The sequence below is a fragment of the Anolis sagrei genome, chromosome Y (genome assembly GCF_037176765.1).
Source record: "Anolis sagrei isolate rAnoSag1 chromosome Y, rAnoSag1.mat, whole genome shotgun sequence".
NCBI classification, from domain to species: Eukaryota; Metazoa; Chordata; class Lepidosauria; order Squamata; family Dactyloidae; genus Anolis; species Anolis sagrei.
This window is the reverse complement of record NC_090035.1, coordinates 63,349,573-63,375,070: the sequence shown is the minus strand read 5'-3', so window position 1 is coordinate 63,375,070 and position 25,498 is coordinate 63,349,573. Positions and strand designations below refer to the sequence as shown.

The following is a 25,498-nucleotide window of genomic DNA, read 5'->3' as shown; positions in this document are numbered from 1 at the left end:
TCGTGACACCAAGCGGTAATCTGCCTAACACTTTCAAGGAATTTGCAGTTGTATCCTATCAAACTCCCACCAGGGTTGACATTCACCTAACTGGAGCTGTTGAATACAAAGGACACATTTATCCGAGGGGAAGCACACTTGTTGCTAATCTCCAGGCCTTCCAAGCAATCCAGATCCAAAGCTCAGAAGACTTATCTGGCACCAGGGTTGACTCCAAGGAACCTGTGGCCGTCTTCACTGGGCACAGTTGCGCTCAGAAAAACACAGCCTGTGACCATGTTGTGGAACAGCTTCTTCCTGTTTCCAGCTGGGGAACCACCTTCATCGTCCCTCCTCTGTCGTTCCAAACCAAAACTGACATTGTATATGTTGTTGCTTCTCAAAACACTTTGATGAAGTACCAGTCTACGCTCACAGAAGGTTCTCATGACATGGTGGCTGGGCAAGTTATTCAATTGGAAATGCAAAGTTTGCAACCGTTTCATATCTCTGCCAATGCTGGACTCCAGGTTGTGCTTTTCTTCACTGGAGTGGCAACTGGAAATACATCTTATGAGCAACTAATACCCTTGCTAGCTGATGCACCTAAGGAAAGTAGACTCTACGATCCATTCCTTGTCAATATACCAGATTTAACAAATTATTGTAGACTGTTTCACATTGATGGGAAGAGGCAGAATGATAACTATGCTGTCCTCATAGCCAATACTTCAGAATCCAGCCAGATTAAACTAGCAAAAAGGGCAATTGAAAATATCCACTGGAGGCCAATTCCTGGCACAGAATATTCTTGGGCTGAATATCTTATAGGTTCAGAAACAAATGCCCTCTCTGCAGAGCACCCCACTTCTCCTTTTGGGCTCATCATCCTTGGAGGCTTGTACCGCAATGGCTATGGCTCTGGGGCCCTTTGCTCCTGCAGTAAGTATTCTGTTTATAAAATGTGTCTTAAATACCCCAAAGCAGACGTCCTCAAACGTTTTAAAAAGAGGGCCAGGTCACAGTCCCTCAAACTGTTGGAGGGCCGGATTATAATGTGATAAAAGCATGAATGTATTCCTATGCACACTGCACATATCTTATTTGTAGTACAAAAAACACTTAAAAACAATACAATAATTAAAATGACGAACAATTTTAACAAATATAAACTTATTAGTATTTCAATGGGAAGTGTGGGCCTGCTTTTGGCTGATGAGATAGGATTGTTGTTGTTGTTGTTGTGTGCTTTCAAGTCGTTTCACACTTAGTTTGACCCTGAGCGAGGGCCAGGTAAATGACCTTGGAGGGCTGTATTCAGCCCCCGGGCCGTAGTTTGAGGACCCCTGCCCTAAAGGCACCAGATCCCATCTGATTGTGGAAACTAAGCAGGACCAGCTATAGTTACAAAAGAGTCTCACTTATCCAACCTTCACCCATGTAGTGTTCTGTATTATCCAGCACAATCTGCCTCCAGAATTACAGCTGTTTCAATACATTGCAATGTTTTGGTGGTAAATTTGTAAATACAGTAATTACTACATAACATTACTGTGTATTGAACTGCTTTTTCTGTTGATTTGTTGTAAAACATGATGTTTTAGTGCTTAATCTGTAAAATCATAACGTAATTTGACATTTAATAGGCTTTTCCTTAATCCTTCCTTATTATCCAACATTTCACTTGGCTTATACTCAAGTCAATATGTTTTCCCAGTTTTTTGTGGTAAAGTTAGGTGCCTCGGCTTATATTTGGGTAGTTTATACTCAAGTATATACAGGAAATCTATTAAAATGAACAGATCAGGTACAGATTTCACAATCTTTTTCTTTTTCCCTTTTAGAATCAGTGCCAGAGTCTTCAGCCAAAAAGCCAAAAGGTAAACTGCAACTAAGCTATGACCAGGAATGAAAACAAGTTCCTAAGTCTTCTTCTCCTAAACAATTTTTTTTTAATGTCAGAAGTGACTTGAGAAACTGCAAGTCGCTTCTGGTGTGAGAGAGTTGGCCAACTGCAAGAACGTTGCCCGGGGGACTCTCAGATGTTTTACCATACTGTAGGAGGCTTCTCTCATGTTCCTGCATGGGAAGCTGGAGATGACACACAGGAGCTCACCCCGTCTTGTGGATTCGAACTGCTGACCTTCAGGTCAGCAGTTCAGCCAGTACAAGGGTTTAACCCATTGCGCCACTGCAGCTCCTAACAATAAAGAATGTCTAGAAAAATATACAATTACTAATTCAAAGACAATTTATTAAAAACATACTAATTATGACATAGCATAATCCTTCCCCCTTCATAGATCTTAAAATCCTAGGATGTGTTTGTCAGTGAAATACACTGCCCTGAAGTATGGAGGGGTTTCCTTGGGAGATTTTGAAACAGAGGCTGGATGGACATCTGCCAAGGAGTGTTTTAACTGTGCATTCCTGTGTGGCAAGGGGTTGGACTGGATGGCCCTTATGGTCTCTTCCAGTTTTATGATTCTGTGAAATCTGTCAAAGCTCTGATGGGACACTTTGTTGTTGTTGTTGTTGTTGTTTTTAGGGTCGGCATTAACCTCTTCTGTCCCAAAGATCAAAGGTAAGATGGTTGGGTTGGGATTGAAGACTTGCCGTTGGAGTGAATAATTCCATCAAACTACGAGGGCTGAATGAAAAGTAATGCCTGAACCTTCATAACTCCTCAACAGATGGCAGTACTGGTATGCGGCAGATACTGGCTTGTTCAGTAAACTCTTCTACAGTTCCATTTTGGCAGAAAGCCTTAGCATTGAATGGTTGTGTTGTTAAAGTGCGAAGTATGGGATGCTGCGCAAATGGTCAGTCAATAAGACTTAAGCAACGTGCAGTCATTGAATTCTTGACAACGGAAGGTATCACCCCAAAGGAGATTCATCAGAGAATGCAAGCTGTTTATGGTGATTGTGTTGATGTGAATACTGTGTGTCGTTGGGCGAGTAAGTTTAAAGATGTTGAGGTGGGAACATCTGACTTGCATGACAAACAAAGAGTTGGATGTCCTGTGACAGCAACCACCAAGTTTCACAAGCAAAAGGTTGACAGATTGATTCAGGACGATCGTCGTATCACTCAGAGAGAAATGTCAAGCATAATCTGCATTTCACAAGAACGTGTGGGTCACATTATTGCTTGGCTTGGCTATTGGAAGATCTGTGCACGATGGGTACCCAGGATGAGAGAACTGTGAGACGCTGGTTGCGGAAACAGAGTGTTGACTTCTTTTGTGACGGCTCCAGAAAACTTGTTCATTGTTGGCAGAAATGCATCCAGTTATCTGGTGATTATATGGAAAAGTGAATAGTGGTAGTTAAAGAGCACATTCAAAGGATTATTTCTGCTTTTGATTTATTAAAATATTCCCATCCAAACCCAAGTAACGAAGGTGTAGGCATTACTTTCCATTCAACCCTCATATGTTTATATTCAATCTGTTTACCATGAGTTTGGAATCCCTTTCAACCAGGGGGCCAATATCAATTTCAGAGAGATTTTGGGAATTCAGGTAGGAGATAAAAGGCTAGCATACCCATAAGTGTCTCAATTTGGCAAATACAGTCCCAGTTGGCATCCCTCTTTTTACAACGACTTTTAAATTGTTTGAGTTTTTCCACACCTGTCATTTACCCCTGGTAAAAAAATGTGAAAGTTGTGCAGAGATCCTATATCATTTTTGTAACACTTTCCTCTTTGTTTCCCTCAGTACATTATATTTTTCCTTTACTATATTACTTGGTTGTAAACAAAGAGGTGTGTTTAATTATATGATATGGGAATGTAATAGAGTACAGCCACACTGGAGAATGATCAAAGGAGAAATTAATAGAATGTTAAATCTTCAAATAATAATAGTCAATAGAAATGTATTACATGCAAGGATACCAGGAGTGTATAATGTGCAAAAGGAAAGCATGGTTAACAAATTAATAGTGTGTGCGCAAATAGTTTTAGTGAAGGGTTGGAAAGGTAAAACAAAGTGGACTCTGGAAAATTGCTATAATTATATAGTAGTAAATATGTTAAATGTGGAAATAACTAATTGTAAATTGAACGATATAGACAAAATAAGGTAAAGGTAAAGGTTTTCCCCTGTGCAGTTGTGTCTGACTCTGGGGGTTGGTGCTCATCTCCATTTCTAAGCCGAAGAGCCAACATTGTCCATAGACACCTCCAAGGTCATGTGGCTGGCATGACTACATGGAACATCGTTACCTTCCCGCACATTTGCATGTTTTCGAACTGCTAGGTTGGCAGAAGCTGGGCCTAACAGCGAGAGCTCACCCTGCTCCCCGGATTCGAACCGCCAACCTTTCAGTCAGCAAGTTCAGCAGCTCAGCAGTTTAACCCACTGCACCCCTGGGGGCTCCATATTAGTATAAGTGGCATCAAACCTATTGATCTACCCACATTTGCATGTTTTTGAACTGCTAGGTTGGCAGAGACTGGGCCTAACAGCAAGAGCTCACCCCACTCCCTGGATTCAAACTGCCAACCTTTCAGTCAGCAAGTTCAGCAGCTCAGCAGTTTAACCCACTGCACCCCTGGGGGCTCCATATCAGTATAAGTGGTATCAAACCTATTGATCTATCCACATTTGCATGTTTTTGAACTGCTAGGTTGGCAGAAGCTGGGCCTAACAGCAAGAGCTCACCCCGCTCCCTGGATTCAAACTGCCAACCTTTCAGTCAGCAAGTTCAGCAGCTCAGCAGTTTAACCCACTGCACCCCTGGGGGCTCCATATTAGTATAAGTCGTATCAAACCTATTGATCTACCCGCATTTGCATGTTTTCGAACTGCTAGGTTGGCAGAAGCTGGGCCTAACAGTGAGAGCTTACCCGCTCCCTGGATTCAAACTGCCAACCTTTCAGTCAGCAAGTTCAGCAGCTCAGTAGTTTAACCCCCTGCACCCCTGGGGGCTCCATATCAGTATAAGTGGTATCAAACCTATTGATCTATCCACATTTGCATGTTTTCGAACTGCTAGGTTGGCAGAAGCTGGGCCTAACAGTGAGAGCTCACCCTGCTCCCCGGATTCGAACCACCAACTTTTCAGTCAGCAAGTTCAGCAGCTCAGCAGTTTAACCCACTGCACCCCTGGGGGCTCCATATCAGTATAAGTGGTATCAAACTGTATTAATTTTATGGTGTGGATGCGTTCTCAGTTAGCATGTTGATAGTAAGGGCCAAGAAACAGCACTTTTTTAGAAAATGAAGAAAATCTATCCTGTTCTAGAACCGCTTCTGTACCCTTATGGGAGGGACCATGGTGACACAAGGAACCCCAAGTCAGATGATGGGGTGTCTCCAGAGATTTCCACAGCAGTGACTTTCCCCTTCTATGGCAAGACATACAACTCTATCTATGTAAGTAACCCCTAATCTGAACAAACCACACCCTCATGCTTCTTTATCAGATAGATGGTTGCTTCCGCTTAAATCCAATTGTTATTCCAGTAGAGGTAGAGATCCATTGAATTAAGTGAAATTTGGTAAATCAACACGTATTTCTGTGGTTCAGTAGATTTACTAGGAATTAATTTCAAGCTCTTGTATGTCTTTTTATCCTTTGTGATTTATGTGAACCTATCAGAGGACCCCAAATTTTATGTGGTGTGATAATATACATTTCCCATTTATCTGCTCTCAAGCACTTCTCCCAATCTTGGTTGGTAAAAACACAATAAAAAAACAACTACCGTATATACTTGAGTATAACCCGAATATAAGCCGAGGCACCTAATTTTACCACAAAAAACTGGGAAAAATATATTGATTCGAGTATAAGCTGAGGGTGGGAAATGCAGCAGCTACTGCTAAACTTCAAAACTAAAAATAAATACCAATAAAATTACATTAATTGAGGCATCAGTAGGTTAAATGTTTTTGAATATTTACATAAAACTGTAATTTAAGATAAGACTTCCCAACTCTGATCAAACCATTATTCTAACCTTCTTCAGTGTAAATGTGCTTACATATCCTTCTAATAATAATAGAGTTAAATAATACATGTAATAACAATAATAATAGAGTAAAATAATGGAAATATAATCACAACAGTTATAATAGAGTAAAATAATAAATATAATAATAACAATAATAAAGTAAAATAATAATTGTAATAATAATAAGAAGAATAAATAGAGTAAAATAATAATAATAATAATAATAACAGTGTGAAATAATAAATAACGTTGACTCAAGTGTAAGCCGAGGGGTGCTTTCTCAGCCTAAAAAAAGGGCTGAAAAACTAGACTTATACTTGAGTATATACAGTAGTTAGCTAACAGTTTGCTTCTCTTTCTTAGTACTAGATATATAGTCTGAAGCACCTGCTCTACTATCTTTGTGCTTGATGAATTCATTTATTCATGACACTGACAAAAACTGCAGACTTGTGCACAACATGTATCTTATGGCAAGAAGAAAGAGTAGTAGATACCATTTTATACTGCATCTGAAGAAGTGGGCTTATGTCTATGAATACTCATGCTGAGTGCTACATTCCTTTCCCCCTTTCCTCTTTTTTATTTTAATTTTATGGGGTCATTTTTAGATTGCTGCTTTTTCTTCATTATCTTTTTCTCCTTGGCAATTCACTGCAATTCTACTAAAATTTCTCTCTTTTCTCCACTTTGCATTCACACCAAAGGAAAACACCCTGGTCATTCCACAGATATATAAACCCTTTTTCCTAGTTCCAACTGACCTCACTACCTCTGAGGATGCTTGCCATTGATTCAGGTGAAACGTCAGGAGGGAATGCCTCTAGAACATGGCCATGACTTGGCCATGGTAGTCCATGCTCTAGTCACATCCCGTTTAGACTACTGCAATGCTCTCTACGTGGGGTTGCCTCTGAAGACTGCTCGGAAGCTTCAAATGGTCCAACGATCAGCAGCCAGGATGCTAACAGGAGCAGCACTCAGGGAGCATACCACTCCACTGCTGCGCCAGCTCCACTGGCTGCCAATTTGCTACTGGGCACAATTCAAAGTGCTGGCTTTAGCCTTTAAAGCCCTAAACAGTTCTGGCCCGACCTACCTGTCCGAACGCGTCTCCTCCTATAAACAAGTTAGGACATTAAGATCGTCTGGGGAGGCCCTGCTCTCGATCCCACCGGCTTCACAAGCACGCCTGGCGGGGACGAGAGACAGGGCCTTCTCAGTAGTGGCCCCTCGGCTGTGGAACGCCCTTCCTGCAGATATTAGATCGACCCCCTCCTTGCATTCCGGAGGAAAGTAAAGACCTGGTTGTTTGTTTGGGACTTCCGGTGGACGAAAATGGTGGCAGGAGCGGCTTGCTGAGGGCTCTCAGCTAAGCCACCCGATTTCGACAGATCGAGAGGGGTAAATCCCTTTCCTCAGCCCGCGGATCGAAGGGGGCTGAGTCGCGGAGCCAGCGGACCCCCTCACAAGCCCCAAGACGACCCCCACCCTCAAGGAGGGGGCTGCAAGAGGGCTGTGAGGAGACTGGTCGGGCGAGCGGATCGCGAACGGGAAGCGGGGATATCCCGCAATTACTGCTCCATCGTCCGTTTTAGCTGATCGAAAGAGCGGAACGAAGAAAAAAGCCAGATAAGCTGGCACAGAGCAACGTAAGTGCTCAGTTGAGAGAATTCACTTACTTTGAAACTATTCTAATCTCCAAGCCCCGCGGGGAGACCTTGAGAAACAGACCGATCTAAGACTTATTTATAAAAACCTCCCCGAGATTTACAGTGGGAGGAAGATAATATATTCAACAAAATACCTGACTGGACAAGAGAAGCACTACGAAGTGCCATTGTTTATAAGCCATAAATCATAAAGGGAAATATAAGAATATAGAGGAGGTGGGAGCCAAAAGGAAAAGTTTACATAGCTTATTTAGAGTATTTAATTAGATATAGCCAGCAAGATTGGTTGGCACAGAAGTCTCCCAACCCTCCAGCTCCATCTATCTTGGCTATACTATACTAAATTAATATAACGCTTTTTGCCAAAGACACAAGATACAAGTATACTTTTCAATACTTAATACTTTAAGAAATTAAGATGGCGGATTAGAATGTAGAACAACAACCACGGCCGAGTCGCTAACCTTGAGAAGCAATTGTTGTGTCTACGGAGGGCTCGTCTTGTAAACATCCCCGCATGGTCCCCACCTCCAGCGCTGACGACTGACTGACGACTGACTGTATCCGGGTGTATCCAGGAACAGGAACAGGAAGTTACGAAACGAAACCTACAAACTACTGAGACTATAGAGCTAGTAAAAGTATAGAGGCAGGAAGAGGTGGAGAGAGCAGCGTGGCGACGAGACAAACGGGCAACGGCTATAGAGCTATGAAAACATAGACAACGGACTGGGACGAGAAGAAGACGACGGCGGACCAGGATGAGAAGTTGACGGGCGGCGGACCAGGAGGAGAAGAAGACGGGCTGCGGACCAGGACGAGAAAAAGACGGGCAGCGGACCAGGACGAGAAGAAGACGGAAATTAGACTTGCTTATTGAATAGTGGAAGAGGAAAGATTGTTTAAGTGGGTGAAAGGACTTTGGAAGATTTTGATTTCTTTTTGAAGAACCCAAATTGGGACGAAGGAAGAATTAATAGACAAAATACATATATACCATTAATTAATTAATAATAATAGTAAAAAATAATAATAATAACAATAATATTTGCACAATTAAAATAATTGACAAACCCAACTATCCATTATCAAATCATTAACAATTTGGGAAAACAGTATTATAATACAAACAAGAGATTAATAAATTAACAATTCAAATAGTCAAACAAATAATTGAATAACAATAAAAAAAATAAAACAAAATAATAATATTAATTTAAAATAATAACAATAACAACAATTAACAATAATATCCAATAAGTTTAATTTTAAATTATATTATCGACATCACATCACAATGTCAACTTCAAAATTTAAAATGGAAAAAGAGTTGAAGGATCCTAAAACCGCAGCCAGGAGAGGCTCGGGCCAAGAAGAACTTTTAGCCGCCCTGGCTCCAACTACATCGGCTGCATCCTCTTCAATAGGATGGAAGGAAATATTAAAGGAGATACAAAAGTTATCAGAGAAACAAGACCTTTTACAAAAAGACTTTGAGAAGAGATCAATAAGACATGAGGAACAACAAAAGCTGATCAGAGAAGAGATGGTAGGAATTAAAAAAGAGATAAAACAAGACCTGGAGAAGATGAGTAAGGACATAATTGATCTGAAAAAAGACAAAACTAAAATTGAAAAATCCCAAATTAAGCTTCAGAAGAAGGTTGAACAAATAGACAACAAGAACACCAAGCTTGAAAAACTGCAGGATAGACTTGAACAAAATGAATCGGAGTACCAATTAAGATATCGAAATGTAGTTGAGGTCGAAAATGAAGATATCAGAGATACAATAATCAAGATAACAGCTAAAATATTAGATTGCACAGAACAAGAACTGGACATGGGGATAGATCGTGTTTTTAGAATTCAAACTAACTATGCGAAGAAAAACAAAACCCCGAGAGATACAATAGTTAAATTTGTTAGAAAGAGGGTGCGAGATGAGGTTCTCAAACAAAGTACTACAAAGCCGATCTTTTTTAAAGATAATAAAATTCTGATACTAAAAGAGTTCCCGATTTCAACTTTAAACAGGCGTAGAAAATACTTCTTTTTGACAGATGAACTTAAACGACTCAATATTAGATTTCGGTGGGAGAAATATGAAGGCATCATGGCAACCTATAAGGGAGAAAAGTATTGGCTCACGTCGGAAGAAAAAGCCAAAGACTTTTATAAAAGACTGGAACGTGACAAACTGATAAAAACACCACTGAAATCAGCAGAAAAAGGGAAAAAGCCCAAAAGAAAAAGATCAAAATCCCCAGAACCACATGGCGCTACTTCCAGCATGCAATCGACTAATGAGGACGGAGATGACGAGGATGACGAAGAAGATGTTGCAGAATCGGAAGACATACAGACTACAGAATAATCATGATGGATTTCACATATCATTTACACTGCTTCTCAAACAATGTCAACGGATTAAATTCTCCCAACAAGAGAAAGAGACTTTATAACCAACTACGACATGGCAAATACAATATCATAGCACTGCAAGAGACACACATCAAACACAAACATGCCCCTTATTTGGAACAAAAACAATTAGGTAAATTGTACCACTCATCAGCAGACAAGAAAAAAAGAGGGGTGGCATTATATATAGATGAAAAACTACCGTCAGAATTACTATTTAAGGACCAGGAGGGCCGAATGATCGCAGTTAAATTAACTCTAGGGATGGAAACGATCATTATAGTAAACATCTATGCCCCGAACGGACCGAAGGCTAAATTTGCGAAAACTCTCAAAGAGTACTTATTGGACATTCGAATAGATCATATGATTGTTTTTGGAGATTTTAATGGTATCATGGACAAAAGGTTAGACTCAACAAAACACCACCGAAAACAAAATAAAGAAACCCAGAGTACCTTACCGAATTCTTTCCACCAGCTGAAAAGAGAGTTTGACATGGAGGATACATGGAGAGTTCACCATCTAAGTGAAAAAGATTACACATTTTACTCAAACCGTCACGCTAGCTGGTCTAGGATCGATATGATTTGGACTACAAAGTTACTAACATCCAAAGTAGATGAAATTAAAATCCTGTCAAGGGACCTATCGGATCACAGCCCCGTCACGATGGTGATAAATTATAAAAAACCAGTAAGGAGATGGAGACTGAACGAAAATCTTATAAAAACACAAGAAGATATTAATAATTATAAAAAGAGAACACAAGAATTTTTTGAAATTAATGACACAAACGAGGTAAAGATTCAGACAGTTTGGGACGCATATAAAGCCGTGATGAGAGGTCTGTTAATCCAACACAATTCAAAAAGAAATAAACTTAAGAACCAAAAAATAGCAGAAGTCGAGAAAGAGATACATAATAAAGAAACTGAGTTGAAGAAAGATCCAAAAAACCAAAAGTTGGTTAAGGAAGTGATCCTCCTCAGGAAAGAAAAACACAGCTTGGAGATAGAAAAATTGGCAAAAGATTTAAAATATCTTAAACAAAACTCTTTTGAAAACGCTAACAAAATTGGTCGCTGGCTGGCAAGAAAATTAAGGAAAAAGAAAAATGAGCTAGGCATAAATAAAATTAACATTAATGGCCGGACGACAACTAAAGATAGAGATATTTTGGTGGCCTTCCGAGAATTTTACCAACATCTGTTTAAAGAACAAAACATTGACAAAGAAAAAATAACGGAATATCTAAGTAAGCAGAAATTGGGAAAAATTTCAGAAGAGCAGAGGGAAAATCTAAACAAACCCATTTCCCAATTAGAAATTAAGAAAGCAATTAATAATTTGAAGAACAATAAAGCACCAGGACCGGATGGTTTCTCTGCTGCTTATTACAAAATTACTCAAGAAGAAATTACACCTATGTTACAAAAAATTATGAATAAAGTTTTAACTGACCGAGAAATTCCAGAAACATGGAAATTGGCGGATATCACATTGATTCCGAAGGAAGGAACAGATCTAACAGAAATAAAAAACTACCGCCCGATTTCATTACTGAATCTGGATTATAAAATTTTTGCAAGTATTATGGCGGACAGATTTAAAACATTTTTAGTAGACTGGATTGGAGAAGATCAAAACGGCTTCTTGCCTAGGAGAAACATTAAAGATAATATAAGAATAATCATTGATGCTTTAGAGTATTATGAACACCACCACCAAAAAGAGATTGCATTATTGACGATAGATGCTGAGAAAGCGTTTGATAATATGAAATGGGATTTTGTCAAACTGCTCTGCAAAGAAGTGGATATTGGATTTCATTTCCAAAATGTAATTGAAACAATTCTGGATGAACAAAAAGCCAAATTATGGATCAATGGCACAAGCTCAGAAGAAATAAAGATAGAAAAAGGGGCGAGGCAGGGATGCCCTCTGTCTCCCCTGATTTTTATTTTTGCGCTAGAAGTTCTGTTGAGAAATATCAGACAAGACAAGACTCTGAGGGGACTGAAAATAGATAATCAGGAATGTAAGATCAGAGCCTACGCGGACGATCTTTTAGCCATAATCGAAAGCCCTAGAGACAATATTGAGAATTGGATTGAGAAATTGGAGAACTACGGAGAAGTGGCAGGTTTTAAAATAAATAAGGAAAAAACAAAGATGTTGACTAAAAACATATCTTCCGAAAAGCAGAAAGAACTTCAAGATAAATCTGGAATCAAGATAGTTAATAAGATTAAATATTTAGGTGTGTGGTTAACTGCGAGGAATCTCCATCTCTTGGAAAATAATTATTTAAATAAATGGAAGGAAATTAAAAAGGAACTGGAAAGTTGGGAAAGACTTAATTTATCCTTGCTGGGAAGGATAGCTGCAGTAAAGATGAATATTTTGCCCAAAATGTTATTTTTATTTCAAAATTTACCTATTATTAGAAATTATAGTTGTATTAAAAATTGGAATAAAGACATTTCAAAATTTATCTGGAAGAAGAAACATCCGAGAATCAAATTCGTGACAATGATTACATCAAAGAAAAAGGGCGGTTTTGGTCTTCCTGATTTGACATTATATTATGAGGCAGCGGCATTGTCGTGGATAAAGGATTGGTCCTCTTTGAAAAAACCCAAGATACTAACTATTGAAGGATTTGATTTGAGACAAGGGTGGCACAACTACATCTGGTATGAGGGTGCCCAAAAGGAGAAAAACTTTGGGAACCATTTTGTCCGTTCAGCATTACTAAAAGTCTGGAGAAAATACAAAAACCTTTTTTGCCAAAAAACTCCCTTATGGGTATCGCCCTTAGAGGCAAAACAAAGAAGGCTATTGGGATGGTCCCAATGGCCGAAATACGGTGATATACTATACAAAAAAAGAGATTTATTCGAATTAAAAAGACAAGAGGACATTGTCTCTCAATTTAAAAATATATCCTGGTTCCAGTATGCACAACTTAAAGAGGCTTATAATATCGACAAAAAGAGGGGTTTTGTAGAAAAAGAGGACTTTTGGGGAAAACTACTTCAATCAGAAAGGAAAATTATTACGAAATTATACAGTAAACTCCTGGAGTGGGCCACAGAAAAAGAGGTGATAAAAGACTCAATGATAAATTGGGCGAGAAATATTGGCAGATCGATCTCATTAAAGGAATGGGAAACAATTTGGGTGAAAAGGATGAAATATACCTATGCTTCAGACTTACAAGAGAACCTATTAAAAATGATGCATAGGTGGTACATGACCCCAAAAAAATTAGGATTAATGTACAAACAATTGAATACAAACTGTTGGAAATGTAAAAAGCATGATGGTTCCTTTTACCACATGTGGTGGTCTTGTGATAAGGCGAAGTCTTATTGGCAAATGATCCATCTTGAATGCAAAAAAATATTAAAGTTAGAATTTCCATTGCAACCTGAACTCTATTTACTAGGGATGTTTGACTCAGACTTATTGAAAGATGAAAATAAGGATAAACTTCTCACTTTTCTCACCACGGCGGCAAGAATGGTTTATGCCAAGATGTGGAAGCAGGAAAATATACCGACTAAAATAGATTGGATTGTTAAAATAAAAGATATTAAGGATATGGACGAACTTACATACTGGCTCAAACAATGGAAGGGTCGGGTAACTAACCCCACGGACTGGTCGGTATTACAGGAGTATTTAGAAAACAAAGAAAATTGGTCCAAGAATTGACTAAGATGGAGATTAGAAGATACAAAATGGACATTGCATATGTTACAGACTAATATGATGAGTTATGATATATTAGATAGTAGTTATATGATACAAGAGAGAGATATATGATATATTAGGTTGTGAAAGCCTATATAGCCCACGGGTTAAGTACAAAGTAAGATGAATGGAGGTCACTTCAGGGTGTGGGTTTTTTTTTTCTTTCTTTTTCTCTCTCTCTCTTTCCTATATTTTGGTTTGGTCATCGAGCATTATCCTGGTGTTTAAATGTATTTTTTCTTATTTTCTCCTGTTTTTTCCTGTTTTTATTGTATATGGTTGAAAATTTGAATAAAAATATATTAAAAAAAAAAAGACCTGGTTGTTTGAACAGGCATTCGACTAAGCAGTGTGATTGATTGACTGACTATCGGAACACGGAATATCGGATAACGAGTTTGGATTCTGATTTCATTGATGAGACCTGATGGATTTGTTATATTGATGTAGTGATGTATTGATATTGATGTTTAATGATTTGTGATGCTATTGCTTTTAAATGCTTAATGATTTTGTATTGTGTATACCTAAATTGTTGTAAACCGCTCTGAGTCGCCTAAGGGCTGAGAAGAGCGGTATACAAATAAAGTGAATAAATAAAGTAAATAAATATAGCTCGGAAAAACCTACAACAACCCAGGAAAACACATTCGTTAAAAACATGTATATCTCATGAAGCTATCATTTCATAATTGTTTCCCACTTTCTCTTCTTTCTTTTTTGTCTCCTTTCTTCAGGTGGATAACAATGGACTGATTTCGTTTAGTGCAACAGTTCCAGAGTTTGCCGGGACACCTGATGCTTTACCTCTGAATGGGGGGCCACCTGTTGTCGCTCCATTTTGGGGTGATGTCTACAATCCTATCAGTGGGGATGTCTTCTGGAGGCAAACCCAGGATCCGAAGCTCCTTCAACGCTGCACTGAAGAAATCAATCAGTACTACCCTGAGATGTCTTTCAAAGCCACGTGGGCTTTTGTTGCTACTTGGGACCGAGTGGCCTATTTTGGATCCAAATCAAAGAAAGTAAGGCTCTGATTGCCTGGAACCTTCTCAGATTTCCCCTTAATGCATGGGGAACTAAGCAAATGTATGGGGGAACTAAGCAAAATGTAGATAAGTTACTTTTGGAGGCTACAACTTCCAATGGCCAAGGTAAAGGAGTTGTTCCCATATATATCAACAACAACAAAACTTTATTTATATATCACTCTATCTCCCCGATGGATCTCAGAATGGTTACCAAGAAACATCATCAATACATTCAAAGAAAATAGCATAAACATAAAATTAACAAGACAATGTAAGCATAAAAAACCACAATAGCACATACATATTTGAAATAATCCTTCCTGTTCAGGGCAATTTAAAAGGCCGGACCGAGGCTACTGCAATTTGTAGAGGGCCTGGGAAATTTGGTAGAGTCTATGGCTATTCATTTCTGGGGCCTAATAGGAGGAAGTAACCTGGGTAATTGGTAGAAAAAGATATGACCATAATCAACAGTATGTGGAGCTGAGCTAGAACTAGTCGTTCTCAAAGGCTTGTTTAAACCACCAGGTCTTCAGGCTCTTACGAAAGGAGGGGAGGGATGGGGCCAGTCTTATTTCTCTAGGAAGGGCGTTCCAGTGACTGGGGGCCACCACCAAGAAGGCCCTCTCTCTCATCCCCACCAACCGTGCTTGTGACGGTGGTGAGAGCGAAAGGAGGGCTTCCCCGGAAGATCTCAATGTTTGTGCCGGTTCATAGACGGAGATGCGATTGCGAAGATAGGCGGGGCCCGAACCATTTAGGGCTTTATAGGTCATAACCTGCACCTTGAATTTGGCTCAGCAGCTTATCAGCAGTCAGCGAAGCTGTTTTAGAAGGGGCGTTGTATGCTTCCTATAGTTTGCTCCAGTAAGGAGCCTGGCTGCCACCCATTGTACCAGTTGGAGCTTCTGGGTCGTCTTCAAGGGCAGCCCCATGTAGAGTGCATTGCAATAGTCCAATCTGAATGTAACCAAGGTGTGGACCACTCTGGCTAAGTCAGACTTCACGAGGTATGGTTGCAGCTGGCTCTTCGGGTTAGAAATGGAGATGAGCATCAACCCCCAGAGTCAGACACAACTGGCCTTAATGTAAGGGGGAAACCTTTACCTTTACCTAGAAGCCAAAACAACAAAACTGAAACTGTTTGTAGTTTGCACATAACATGAGACACTGGAAAAGAAAAGAAAAATTCCTGGTAAAGTGGAACGCAGTGAGAAAAGAAGTATACGTTTCAAATGGAGCGATGCTTACAAAAAAGTTGCAGACCTCAGTCCAAAAACCCTGAACAAGGCAGTTGTGTTCTTGGAGTCCTTCAGTCATAAGGCTACCGTATGTTGAAGTCAACTTGATATAAGAAGAAAAATCAATTCATTTGCTGACGAATGCACTGCTGTTGTTCTCACATTCTCACTCTTGTCACTGTAGAACTGATGTGCCATACCATGTGCAAGAAAGGTCCAGTTGTATTCAATCCCTGCTTTCCCATTTCTTTCTTTCCTATTTCAGGTCAACACCTTTCAAGCTGTCTTGACTACCAATGAGGAATTGTCCTTCATCACATTGAATTATGCAGATATTCAGTGGACCACAGGGACATCGAGCAGTGGAGATGCTAAGACAGGCCTTGGAGGAATCGCAGCACAGGTAGCTTTGAGCAAAATTTGTACTAGATTCACTCCTTTCCAGCTCTGGACTAACGGATACATAGATGGATGGATGGATGGATGGATGGATGGATGGATGGATGGAGAGACGGATGGATGGATGGATGGATGGATGGATGGATGGATGGATAGATAGATAGATAGATAGATAGATAGATAGATGATAGATAGATGGCTCGCTCAATTGAATCACTCAATCAATTGATGGAGAGAAAACACAAGGTGAGAAGCTTGCCTATGCAAATCTGCATCTTATTGCCATGGCCATCAGCCTCCTCCCAGTAGACTCGTGAGCTTCATGAGAACCACCACTCCTCTTAATGTTCCCCCAGCAACAGCAAGAGCATCCCTCTGGGAAGCTGAACAAGGAAATCTCAAATGGATGATGGTCTTCCTCCAGGGGCAAACCAATAATAGGGAAACTTGGAAGTCCCTGAATAGACTCAGAAGTAGAGTTGGCAGATCAAAAGACAACCTGGCAAAATGGCTCTACCTAGAAGAATCCTCCACCTTGTGTGATTATGGAGCAGAACAAACAACTTCACATCTGTATGCTTGTCCACAATGCCCTGCCTCATGCACGGAGGAAGAACTGTTTAAAGCTACAGACAGTGCTGTTGCTGTTGCCCATTTTTGGTCAAAAATTATTTAACCGCTTGTGTTCCCTCTATTTTTATACTTTGATATGCAATGCATTTGACGCAAAAAATAAATAAATTGCCATTGAGACCAAAGGTCACACATTCTGCACATCCACACAGACAAAAGGAGCATGTGCTATCTTGAATATATTCTACTACGTTGTAAATATATATTTCTTCTTTGTTCTCTGCCCTAGGCTGGATTCGACAATGGAGACAAGACAAATTATTATATCATGCCTGGTTCCCGGACTTCTGATATTCTCAATATAACAAAAATAAGCAATGTGAATTACCCAGGTCGCTGGGTATTCCAAGTGGATGAATATGTGACTGACCACACCATGGACTGTTTTATCTGAGCAGGACAACTGGATCAACTCAGTCCTACAGGCCTCTGCCTTATTGTGTTTTGGGTCCTTGCGGGTTATTTTGGACTATTTCCTATCACCTACATAGTCTTTGCTGAGAGATGATGGAAACAGTAGTCCAACACCATCTAAAGCAGCACATTTCTGCATGTCTTTCTTGAAAAAAGGTTCATGATTTGACCACTCTGTGCTGACATTTTAGGTTGTGCAAAGTCCCCTCTCTTTATTAACAACAAATCAATCTATTTTTAACAATCTAAAGCATCTGGGACTTTTAACCCAAAATAGTCCCTCGTTGGGCAGAAAATCACTAGCAAATTCTCGATTGGAATGAACGACATACATTGTAGTGTTCTTTCATATGTCAATTTCATTTTTAATTTGTCCCATTCATTCTTTTGCCAAATTCATTCATTTCTCCTTTGAGTATTTGCAAAGCTGGAACAAGGAGTTTACAAGTCAACAGATAATTGCCAATTAGCCTTAGTGGCTCACTTTTCATTTTTTCCACTGTTCTTGTAAAAATTGGGGTTGGCAGGGGTAACAAAGGCCGTCAGCTTCAAGTAAATTGTGATTGTGTATGCCCTTTTTTGTTGTTGTGTCAGAAGCAACGTAAGAAACTGCAAATTGCTTCTGGTGTGAGAGAATTGGCTGTCTGTAAGGGCGTTGCCCAAGGGACACCCGGATGTTTTGTTACCATCCTTGTGGGAGGCTTCTCTCATGTTCCCGCTTGGGGAGCTGGAGCTGATAGAGGGAGCTCATCCACACTCTCCCTAGATTTGAACCTGTGACCTGTCGGTCATCAGTCCTGCCAGCACAGGGATTTAAACCACTGCGCTACCGGGGGCTCATTTCACTTATGGTAAATCAAAATGGCTTTCAGGAGACCAAACATGCATTTGAAAACTGAAAAATCACGACTTTTATTCTTTTAAAATAATAGCTGCGGTGGCACAATGGGTTAAACCTTTGTGTTGCTGAACTGCTGATCTGCAGTTCAGTCTACGAGATGGGGTGAACTCCCGTTTGTCAGTTCCAGTTCCAGTTCCTGCCAACCTAGTACTTCGAAAACATGTAATGTGTGAGTTGATAAATAGGTACCACTTCAGTAGGAAAAGGCAAAGAAACGCTCCAAGCAATCTTATCGATCACACAATCAAGAGATGACAACGCAGGCTCCTCAGCTTGAAAATGGAGGAAAGCACCTGCCAGAGCCAGAGATGAGCACCACCTCCAGAAGCCAGAAATGAAAGGAGAAGCCTCTGCCTCTGCATCCCATTGTTTATAATTGTAAAGGCATTGAATGTTTGCCCATGCATGTAAAATGCTGAAATCCATTCTGAGTCCCCTAGGGGAGAAGGGTGGAATATAAATAAAGTGTATTATTGTTATTGTTATTTGAAACACAAAAATATTAGTACACAGCAAACAAGGTCACTCTGCTGGCTGTTGTATTGGATCACACATCGGACACTTCCCAAGTGTCTATGACTATGTGATGTATCGGCGAATAATGTGTGCAGATCCCAGTAGGGTGGCTTTTTGCAGCTGACAGATGGTAATTTGTCAACGCCGATTGTGTTTAAGTGCAAGCCAAGGTCTTTAGGCACTGCACCCAGTGTGCCAATCACTACTGGGACCATCTTGACTGGCTTGAGTCAGAGTCTTTGCAATTTGATCTTTAAATCCTCGTATCGTATTATTATTACTATTCTTTTACTGTCAGTATAAAACAAATAGTTCTTCGGTAAGAACTTTCCAAAATTTCCAAATCGCTTCGTTAATGGCGGACGCGATTGCGCAATACGTGAAAAACAACAAATGGCACTGGGCAAACTTCAGGGGATTCTCTCTCTTTAGACCAATCCTGACAAAACTTGCCACTGTGACGCAAACAGCAAGGAGAGGCCTTTTTGGCTCTTTGAAGTTGATTTCACACCTTTAGGAAGGAAAATATTTCGATTATATGGGACTGCTAGTGTCTCCTCAGTAGCAACACAAAGCAACTAAGGACACAAAGAGCAGGGAGAGGACTTTTTGGCTTTTTGAAGTTGATTTCACAACTTTAGGAAGGATAATATTTTGACAATTTGGCAACGCAAGGCAAACTGAGGAAACAAACTGCACCCTCACACCCCAATATTATTCAACCACGCATCACCCCAACAGCAAAGACACACAAGCAGCTGTAAGGCAGCCAGCTAGGCAGGCAACAGCCCTTCTCCCTGCCCTGGTTCTCTGTTGCCCTGCTCCCCCCCCCCCCCAGCAACAACACACAAGCGGCTGCAAGGCAGGCAGGCAACAGCCCTACTCACAGCCCTTCTCCGCTTGCCCTGATCTTCCAACCTTCCTTCACAACCTCCCTTCTCTTTCTCTTTCCCCTTCCCGGGCTCACAATGAGCCTCTAAGTCATTTGCTGCCCTTTATATAGCGCAACGGCTGCCGTGACAAAACCCCGCCCCTCCCCTCCCCAAAACTTCTCCCCTCATTGACTGGGAGGCAAGAATCCCAGCGTGCAAGCTGCTTGCCTCTAAATGCTGAATCCCTTCCGACTCACATCCTGAGTTGGAAGAAAAATGGCAAGAGAAGCTTCAGAAGGGAAAAGGGACTTCTGGATTTCTTAAAAACTTCAAAATTGCTTCAAAAAGGTATTTTTTCCAACTTTATTCCAAATTATGAAGATTCCGACAGTACCTAGCCATGCCTAATTGCTATATTAATTTCCTATGGAGTTATAAATTTACAGTTTGAGTTGGGAGATACTCAGAATTTTAAGTCAGAGATCTGGTGCCTCAACATACTACAACAGCCAGGATCCTATGAAATGCTACCATTGAAATAAAAACACAGTGCTGTTGAGTAGTATGAAAAGGCTCTGATATACACTTTGTTTTTATTTTGGGAATTGAGCAAGTTGGGAATGAGGTCATCCCAATGCAAAGGCTTTGCTTCCTGAAGATGTCCAAGACCAGAATAATCCCTTTAGAAGCTCAACATATTTTTTTTTCTGTTCCTGGTTACAGAATGATGGAGGTGGGAAACAATGATGTTTTCATGGGACATGCATGTTCTTAATGTCTATTTATTTGGTGTGAATCCAAAGCTCAGTGTCACACGTCACTTCCAGAAGAAGGCCAACGAAAGAGAAGCCAGTAAGCAGGCAGGTCTGGAGCTGAAATTGCAGAGCAGGTGTCCATATACAACCTTGTAAACATTATAAGTCCTTGGCTTTCCAAGCATGAAGGAATTCAGCAGTATCCTTCTCTGACTCCCCAGTTGGCAGCTTCAAGTCATCAGACTTGTCCCCATTGAAGTTTCCACACAGGGCACACAGCTTCCCAGCAAGGATTTCCTTGACCTTCACCTTCACTTCTCCATCGTGATGAAGGTGAACTTGCACCAGTGAATCCAGGTCAACCATTGTCCCATCCTGAATCTGTCTCACAGATACAGCATTCTTGTTGTATGGCAGCCATACTGGGCGTCCATTTACCTGAAAACAAATAGATTTGGTTGGAGATTATACAAGCTTATGTACAAGACACAAAAAGATGCCTTAAAAAGAAAAGTCATTATAAATGTCCTAACCTAAATGAAATAAGGCAAAAATTTACAATCAAAACTTAGGTCAATATAAATGCTGATTTAGGACTTCCCCAGAGGGGGAATTTAGCATCCCAGGACTCATTCAGGGCCAGGGCTTTAGCACAGCTGGTAAATCATCAGCAATGATGACAGATCTACCAACCAAAAGGTTGCACATTCGAAGCCCCAGGTCAGCATGAGCACCCAACCGTCAGCCCTGCTCATTGTTTACCTAAGCAGTTCGAAAACAGCTTACAGCTGTGATTAGAGAAATGAGGTACCATTAATGTGGGGGAGGTATTTTATGACACCATAAAGAAAAAGATCAAAGAATGCTGATGACCAAAACAAAGGAGGAAGTCCTGATGGCTCTTCGTTATAGAGGATGGAGTGACAGCACCCCCCTGTGGCTGGCAACTTCCAAAGGTACCAACAAGCTGGACGTTCAATTGGATGTCAACACAACACAATATACCTCCATTCTGTTCTGTCTTTGTTCCGTCCAAAAAACAGCATTGAACATTTGCCATGTATGTGTACAATGATCCACCCTGAGTCCCCTTTGGGGTGAGAAGGGTGGAACATAAATAAAGTGTTGTTATTGTTGTTGTTGTTGTTGTTGTTATTTCACCCTGTCTTCTGGATGGAGCCCCATGCTGTCATGTGACTTCCATCTTAAATATTGCTGTACATTTGCCATTCTCACTTACCCATATCTTGCTATTTCTCACAGTGATAAATGTATCTTGGAAGAAGACATAGATGGCCTCCCCAACAACTGGTCCATCATCACTGTCCTCTCCAATGCGGACTGAGACCCTGAACCAAGGGATGGCACTGTCATTGCAAAGAAGAGCCAAATCGTAGACCCCACTGCAGAGGAAATGTCCAGAACCACCATCAAAAGTATTGAGCTGGGCTTCTGAGGAGATCTTGCAGTGGCCTTCTCCCTGTCCAGATCCATCAACCCTATCAGTACAGGTACAGGTCTCTCCAGATGTGCAATTCACTTTTTCACAAGTGAGCTGGCTAGAGATACGGCTACAGGTGCATTTCTCAGTGCAGTTGTTTGAGAAGATGCTCTCTCCAGCCTATTGTATAAAAAGAGAGAATGTCCTTGTGAGAGATGGAATAAAATCTTGTTATGTATATAGGCATTTAATTAAAATGTTTACAGTCTGCCTTACCATGTTATGCATAGGTATGTGTACATACACATTTTACACACATATACACACAACTTTTAAAAGAACAGTTCCAAAAAATGACAAATCGGGGAGAGTACATAATATTTGAGTTCAAAGACAGCCTGCCAATAGTCTAGCTTGCTGTTGACCTATGCGGCCCGAAAGACAGTTGCATCTGTCAAGTAGGAAATTTAGGTACCGCTTTATGCGGGGAGACTATTTTAACTAATTTACGATGCCACAAAACCTTCCAGCAGCGTGCAGAAGAATGAGGAAGTATTCCATCAAAGGACTCGGTGTCACAAGTGGATGATGAAGTGGCAGCTCCTCCTGTGGCCGAGCATACCCTCATGAAGCCGGAAAAGCTGGAATGTTAAATTGCCTCTTTGTCTGTCTATATATGTTGTATGTCTAAATGGCATTGAATGTTTGCCATGTATATGTGCACTGTAATCTGAGCACTGTAAACCTGAGTCCCCTGGAGGGTGAGAAGGGCAGAATATAAATACTGTAAATAAAATAAATTTGAACATAGGACATTTATATTCATTCATATACGCTACCTAGATCTCGAAAAATATTTTTTGGAGGCTGTGATCTACAAAATACATGTCAAAAGAAGTATATATTACTAAACTTTATACAGCCCAACTTGAAAATAGCCTTGGGATGTTTGAGAAACAACAAAACATAATACTTTTCATAAATAAGCCATTCAATTCATTATCAGAAAATATTTTTAATCGCTTTTTTTGCTAGCGCAACCTAGTTAAAGCTGGAAAAAGTCTTCCTAGTGACCTCTAATCAGAGTGCTGATGGCAGAAAACTCGACTTTTATGTGTCTAGACACGGTACAGAGGACATCCTTGCTCCTGTAAGGTGGCAATACTTGCAGCAAAGAAAACTTTCCGTGGTGATCACAACCAGACACAGCGAAGACATCTGCCCTTGCGTTTGCTACTTTGCTGCTGAGTATGTATGCCAAGTGTGGAATACATCTCACCACATTAAAACAGTGGATGCGACTCTTAATGAGACATGCTGTATTATCACAGGATGTATGCGCCCTACGCCATTGGAAAAATTATACTGTTTAGCCAGTATTGCACCACCTGACATCCGTTGGGAAGTAGCAGCTAATAATGAAAGGATCAAGGCAGTGACATCTCCAGCCTATCCTCTGTTTAGATATCTGCCAGTACACAAATGTCTTAAATCAAGAAACAGCTTGCTAAGATCTACAGAGATACTTGTGGGAACACCTCAGCAAGCAAGAGTCCAAAAGTGGCAGGTTAAAACCCAGAACCTCAATCCATGGCTGATTTTGGATGAGAAACTTCCCCCTGGGCACACAGAAGAATGGGTGACTTTAAAGGTGCTGAACAGGCTGTGCTCTGGGACCACAAGATGCAAAGCCAACCTTAAGAAATGGGGCTACAAAGTGGAGTCCACGACATGCGAGTGTGGAGAAGAGCAAACCACAGACCACCTACTACAATGCAGCCACATACACAATGGAGGCCCTTCTTACGACCACACCAGAGGCACTCCAATTGGCCCGCTTCTGGTCGAAGGAAATTTGGTATAATGCCAAGTTCTTAACTTTGTGTTTTTAAAAAATACATTATAATGGTGCCTTCGATTTGCTTCTGACATTATAAATAAATAAATAATGAGAGTCATGAGTCACAAGAAATAATTCTTATAATAATAAGTACGAGGGTTGAATGAAAAATAATGCCTCCACCTTCATTACTTGGGTTTGGATGGGAATATTTGAATAAATCAAATGCAGAAATAATCCTTAGAATGTTCTCTTTAACTACCACTATTCATTTTTCCACATAATTACCAGACAATTGAATACATTTCTGCCAACGATGAACAAGTTTTCTGAAGCCGTCACGGAAGAAGTCAACACTCCGTTTCCGCAACCCATTGTGCACAGATCTTCCGATAACCAAGCAAAGCAATAATGTGACACACACATTTTTGTGAAATGCCGATTATGCTTGAAATTTATCTCTGAGTGATACGACGATCATCCTGAATCAATCTGTCAACCTTTTGCTTGTGAAACTCGGTGGTTGCTGTCACAGGACGTCCAACTCTTTGTTTATCATGCAAGTCAGATGTTCCTACTTCAACATCTTTAAACTTACTTGCCCAATGACGCACAATACTTGCATCAACACAATCACCATAAACAGCTTGCATTCTCTAATGAAGTTCCTTTGGGGTGACACTTTCTGCTGTTAAGAATTCAATGACTGCACGTTGCTTAAGTCGCATTGACCGACCGTCTGTGCAGGGTTCCACACTTCACTCTTTAACAACTCAACCATTCAATGCTAAGGCTTCCTGCCAAAATGGAACTGCAGAGGAGAGTCTATTGAACAAGCCAGTACCTGCTCATACCAGTACTGCCATCTGTGGAGGAGTTATGAAGGTGGAGGCATTACTTTTCATTCAACCCTCATAATAAAATAACAAACATTGTTTAACCACTGAAATTCAGTCTAGGGCTGGTTTTACCAATGCTTACTTCAGATCAGTATTGATTACAGCCCCTTGTAAGACTGTATTTTTATGCACTTGGTGGATTTGTGCCAATGATTCAATATTTCCAAGGCAGTCCATATAAAAATGAATGTGTATCCACTGTATGCCATGAGCCATGTTGTCCCCTCCAAACTAAGAATGGAGATATCAGATTGGACAGAAAGACTTACCTTGAGATAGAGTCCCTCATGTACACAGCCACACCTCTCAATAGGCACACAGGCCTCCCCATCAGACATATGGCCTTCATCACACTCACAGCCTTCAAAGCAATTCCTTGTGCACTGGATTCGAGTGGACAAACCGGCACAGCTAGTGTCACAGGGTGAAGAGCAGATCTCGTAATGGCTGTTGGATGGGCAGGCGAGAGCTGCAGAAAGAATCAGGAAAGGCAATGAGGCAAAACCAGCTTTCATCCCAACTACAGGAGCCCCTGGTGGTGAGGTCTGTAGGCAGGGCTGAAAACTGACAGGTCACAGGTTCGAATGTGGGAAGAGTGTGGATGAGCTCCCTCTGTCAGTTCCAGCTCCTCATGCAGGGACATGAGAGAAGCCTCCCACAAGGGTGGTAAAACTTCAAAACATCTGGGAATCCCCTGGGCAACATCCTTGCAGACAGCCAATTCTCTCACACCAAAAGCAACTTGCAGTTT

General features: G+C 40.6%; 2 protein-coding genes across 2 annotated transcripts; one reads left to right on the top strand and one right to left on the bottom strand.

Moving 5' to 3' along the window:
- Positions 1–431: 431 nt before the first annotated feature.
- Positions 432–14,842, top strand: LOC132766353 (uncharacterized). The gene is made up of 5 exons (XM_067462404.1): positions 432–921; positions 1,824–1,859; positions 2,528–2,563; positions 5,235–5,365; positions 14,543–14,842. Exons 1-5 carry the CDS (start codon positions 432–434, stop codon positions 14,840–14,842), a joined length of 993 nt encoding a protein of 330 aa, XP_067318505.1.
- A 5,530-nt stretch (positions 14,843–20,372) lies between these two features.
- LOC137095691 (zonadhesin-like) lies at positions 20,373–25,466 on the bottom strand. Its single transcript, XM_067462487.1, has 3 exons — positions 25,017–25,466; positions 21,808–22,188; positions 20,373–21,005 (listed from the first exon to the last, which is right to left on the bottom strand). Exons 1-3 carry the CDS (start codon positions 25,260–25,262, stop codon positions 20,727–20,729), a joined length of 906 nt encoding a protein of 301 aa, XP_067318588.1. The 5' UTR covers positions 25,263–25,466; the 3' UTR covers positions 20,373–20,726.
- Positions 25,467–25,498: the final 32 nt, after the last annotated feature.